Here is a 4,809-nt window from a genome sequence, read left to right as displayed (position 1 = left end):
CTTGGGTCTGGAAGGCTGAAGCGATGTGCTGGAGTCCTGTGAAAGGATACTGCATCGCTATGTGCTGCAGCTCTTTGCCAGGAGTCTGCCGGATCCAGTCCCACGCGTAGCTGCTATCGGTGATGGCTACACCAGAGATGTGGCAGGTGAGTGAGACAGACTCCGAGATCTTCCCTACCGAGGGGCCTGAGGCCTCTGTCTTCACCTGAGACAGGCCACCTGCAGTGCCAGGAGACAAGGATAAAAAACAGCAATGGCTTAAGCAATCACTTAATCTACTCCGCCATGTCCCTGTGTTTCTGCTTGTGATGTCCAGGATCCAGCAGCTGCAAACTCACCTGCTCAAAAACCCTTGCTCCCTTTAGAATCTCACATCTGGGAGAGACATACACAGCCTTCCCCATTCTCCCACTCAGCTCCCAAATGACCATCTAGAATTCCGTTTCCTCTGCTCACCCCTCAGGCAAAACCTGTGGGCTGGACTGAGTGAACATGAACTGAGTCCAAAACCATAGCAGTGCTATTCGCACACCTCACCATTTGGACTGGGTACCTGTAACACTGCAAACCAAGGGAAACAGGAAAATTGCTTCAAAGGTGAAGCAGTTAGGGCGAGTGAGAAGTGAATTAGTATGACACATGGGAAGAAGACAAGCACAAAGGTTAGAGCTCATTTGGGGAGAGCAAAAGGTAGCATGTCCCTGTTAGAAACATTTGGAAACTATGCTGTGTCTACACAACTCTTTAGGAGCAACCCTGAACATCAGGGTGACACGGGCCCCTTCCAGATCTGAGGTGGACAGCTGGGATGCTGAGGGGTGGTTTGTGTTGAACCTCAGCAGGATTTTGCCCCTGTGTGCAAACAGCACAGAAGTAGCGGGCACAATCCCCAACATGCAGGAGGTGCAGGCTGAGAGATGCCACAGAACGGGAATTGTCCCTGGAGGCTGTGGCTCGACCTTCCACTGCTGGCCCAAATTCAATCTTAGATGAGTAATGGCTTATCCAGGACACCCATTCGAATCTGCCTCGGGGTGCCTGACGGTACCAGCGAACATAATGATTCTCGAAGGTGAAGCCGGAGCCGTGGCAGGAGAGGGTCACGGATTCCCCAGGTGCTCGCAGCCCTCCGCCAGCCTCCTCCAATCTCAGCTGTGCCCAGAGCCCTGCGGAGGGAGAGCGCAGGAATCGGGCAGGGCGCGACCAGGGACCGAGGACGTTGTCCCGGTGTCCAGGTGTCCCGGTGCCCCCGGCCCGGCACAGTGACAAAACCTGACCTCCTTCTCCCTCCTAACATCTGCATCTGCCCTTTGCCTCCTCCCCCACCCCGTGCTCGCTGCCCTCCCTGCCCGACTCTCACCTGCCGGCCACAAGGCCAAGGCCAAGGCCAGCAGCCACGGCCCCAGCCCGGCGCACATGGTGACCAGCCCCGGCTCCGCCGCAGCCGCCCAGGAGCCGAGCGGAGCCGCGCTCGGGCCGCTCCCGCCCGGCCCCGCCTCGCCGGGGCAGCGCCGGCGCCTCTGCCCGCCCCGACACAGCCAGCGGGGCTCCGGGGCACGGCAAGGGCAGTGCAGGAAGGGACGAGGGACAGCAGCGTGTTAAGCTTTGTTTTGTCTTGGTGAGCAAAGAGCCTTATAGGCAGGAGTCTCTTTAACCTCTTGCTCAACAGTGCTCAGAGATCTTTTCTGTTTCTGCCACTGTCTCGGCTGTGAGTGGCTGGGGATGGGCAAAAAGCTGGGCTGGGACACAGCAGCACCACTGGGGCCAGCTGAGCAAAGGATTATTGCACGCTAATACATGGTTCTCAGAAATAAAGCTTAGGGAAAGGGCGGTAGGGGACATTTGGAGTGACAGCCTTTGTCTTCCCAAGGAGTCCTTCTGTGGGAAAAAAACACCTAGGCTAAACACCTAGGCTAAACACCTGCCTATTGCTGGAAAGGTAGGGCATGAATTCTTTATTTGGCTTGTCTTGTGGACTTGGCTTTTTTTGGTTTTCATGTGTTTTAGTGAAACATGTCTCCAAGTTAAAAACATTTTCAGAGCTGGCCCTTCTTACCCTGGAGAAACAGGAGCTCGTTGATGTTTTCATAAAAGTACAGAAACACGAGGACGTGGCTCAGAGATGTCCATTGAAGGGGCAATGGTCAATGAGCACAAAGAAAAAATCCCAGGGGGTTCTCACTGAACATCAGAGAAAAACACTTTTACACAGTGAGAGGGTGTCCAACCTCTGGCCACTGGCACTGGCTGCCCAGGCACATTCTGGAGTCTCCATGGTTGGAGATATTCACAAACTGTTTGGTCATGACACTGGGGAAGTGTAGCCTTTGGAGAAGTCAGGCTGGAGAGGGTTGATTCTGAAGGAGAGCAGCCCTTGTAAAGGAACCATGGTGGACTCATTTGTGAAGGACTGTATACTGCAGGAGGGAACATGAAGGAGTGGAGATGAAGACCAGGGATTAATTGTGAAGAGATGACCCCACACCTGATTCCCTGTTGTCCCTTTGCTTTTTGGGGAGGGCAGTTAGAGAATTCTGGAATGCAGTTCTGAAGCTGAACCTGGGAGCAAACAGGGATAAAGCAGGAGCAAGGCACTTTGTAATTGCTCACAGTTCTACTCTTAATCTAATTGCCAATCAACCAGAATCCCTGCAGTGTGCAGTAAATGGCAGCAACACCTGTGGTGCCCAGTGATGGCACCTGACTTCTTGGGAACAGCCCTGAGACCCACTGGCTCCTGGTCCCTGGCACCTCTCACATTCCTAACATCTAAGGCAGCCTCTGCCAGGCTTCGGAAGGTTTGTGTTAAAGCTCAGCATGATTTCCTGTCCCCGTGTGCAATGGAACAGAAATAGTGGGCAGAGTCCTGAGGTTGCAGGTCCCAAAGAGACAGATCAGCCTTGGACAGGGAATTGTCCCGGGAAATCTTGGCCCGACCTTTCACTGCTGCCCCGTAGTCCACTGTACTGCCCGTGGGGGAGCTGATAAAGGATAACCACTCCAGCCAGCCTCCGGGTGTCTGACGGTGCCACCGAATCGGGTAATCGCTAAAGGTGAATCCGGATCCGCGGCAGGAGAGGGTCACGGATTCCCCAGGCACTCGCAGCCCTCCGCCAGCCTCCTCCAGCCTCAGCTGTGCCCAGAGCCCTGCGTAGAGAGAGCGCTAGAATCAGGCAGGGTGCGACCACGGACCGAGGAGGTTCCCCCGCCGTTCCGGTGCCCCCAAGCCTGGGACAGCCGCAGCCGCCGCCCCGCTGCCTCCCGGCAAAGCCCCGAGCCCGGAGCGATGGCCCGTGAGCCCTCCTTGGGCTGAGCTGGGCTGCTCCGGACACTGCGGCCGGACCCGGGACAGAGCCTGCACATGTCCCTGTCCCTGTCGCTGTCGCTGTCGCTGTCGCTGTCGCTGTCCCTGTCCCTGTCCATGTCCCCGTCCCTGTCCCTGTCCCTGTCCCTGTCCCTGTCCCTGTCCCTGTCCCTGTCCCTCTCCCTCTCCCTCTCCCTCTCCCTCTCCCTCTCCCTCCTCCCCCGCCCCAGGCTCGCTGCTCTCGCCGCCCGGCTCTCACCTGCCGGCCACAAGGACAAGGCCAAGGCCAGCAGCCACGGCCCCAGCCCGGCGCACATGGTGACCAGCCCCGGCTCCGCCGCAGCCGCCCAGGAGCCGAGCGGAGCCGCGCTCGGGCCGCTCCCGCCCGGCCCCGCCTCGCCGGGGCAGCGCCGGCGCCTCTGCCCGCCCCGACACAGCCAGCGGGGCTCCGGGGCACGGCAAGGGCAGTGCAGGAAGGGACGAGGGACAGCAGCGTGTGAGGCTTTGTTTTGTCTTGGTGAGCAAAGAGCGTTATAGGCAGGAGTCTCTTTAACCTCTTGCTCAACAATGCTCAGAGATCTTTTCTGTTTCTGCCACTGTCTCTCCTGTGAGTGGCTGGAGGTGGGCAAAAAGCTGGGATGGGACACAGCAGCACCACTGGGGACAGCTGAGCAAAGAATTATTGCATACTAATACGTGGTTCTCAGAAATAAAGCTCAGGGAAAGGGCGGAAGGGGACATTTGGAGTGACAGCCTTTGTCTTCCCAAGGAGTCCTTCTGTGGGACAAAATCACCTAGGCTAAACACCTGCCTATTGCTGGAGAGGTAGGGCATGAATTCTTTATTTGGCTTGTCTTGTGGACTCGGCTTTTTTTGGTTTTCATGTGTTTCAGTGAAACCTGTCTCCAAGTAAAAAAGGCTGTCAGAGCTGGCCCTGTTTGCCCTGGAGAAACAGGAGCGGGTTGAGGTTTTCATGAAAGTACAGACACAGAAGGACGTGGCCAGGCTCTTCTCAGCGATGCCCATTGTGTCAATGGTCACTGAGGACAATGGTCAATGAGCACAAAGAAAAAATCCCAGGGGGTTCTCACTGAACATCAGAAACACTTTTACACAGTGAGAGGATGACCAACCACTGGCCACTGGCACAGGCTGCCCAGGCACGTTCTGGAGTCTCCATGCTTGGAGATATTCACACACTGTTCAGTCATGACACTGGGGAAGTGGAGCCTTTGGAGAAGCCAAGCTGGAGAGGGTTGATTCTGAAGGAGAGCAGCCCTTGTGAAAGAACCATGGTGGACTCATTGGACTGCAGACTGAGGTAGGGAGCAGGAACAGTAGAGATGAAGTCCAGTGATGAAGTGTTAAGAAATGACCCCGTGACTGATTCCCTGTTGTTCCTTTACTTTTTGGGGAGAACAGATAGAGAATTCAGGAATGCAGCTCGGAGAGTGTGCTTGGGAGCAAACAGGGATAAAGTAGGAGCAAGGCACTTTGTAATTGGC

The 4,809-nt window shown here is 56.0% G+C and overlaps 1 protein-coding gene across 1 annotated transcript in view; it reads right to left on the bottom strand.

Moving 5' to 3' along the window:
- Positions 1 to 233: 233 nt before the first annotated feature.
- LOC146426499 (uncharacterized) overlaps positions 234 to 4,809 on the bottom strand; it is an 8,767-nt gene continuing 4,191 nt past the window's right edge. The window contains exons 5-9 of the mRNA XM_085083295.1: positions 4,292 to 4,344; positions 3,564 to 3,723; positions 2,938 to 3,147; positions 1,361 to 1,600; positions 234 to 1,166 (exon numbers count right to left, since the gene is read on the bottom strand). Coding sequence (XP_084939421.1) covers positions 745 to 1,166; positions 1,361 to 1,600; positions 2,938 to 3,147; positions 3,564 to 3,723; positions 4,292 to 4,344 — 1,085 coding nt within the window. The 3' untranslated portion in view covers positions 234 to 744. The remainder of the gene's footprint in view (positions 1,167 to 1,360; positions 1,601 to 2,937; positions 3,148 to 3,563; positions 3,724 to 4,291; positions 4,345 to 4,809) is intronic.

The sequence above is a fragment of the Lichenostomus cassidix genome, chromosome 27 (assembly GCF_008360975.1).
Source record: "Lichenostomus cassidix isolate B80296 chromosome 27, HeHo_3.0, whole genome shotgun sequence".
NCBI classification, from domain to species: Eukaryota; Metazoa; Chordata; class Aves; order Passeriformes; family Meliphagidae; genus Lichenostomus; species Lichenostomus cassidix.
This window is presented reverse-complemented; position numbering and strand designations above follow the sequence as displayed.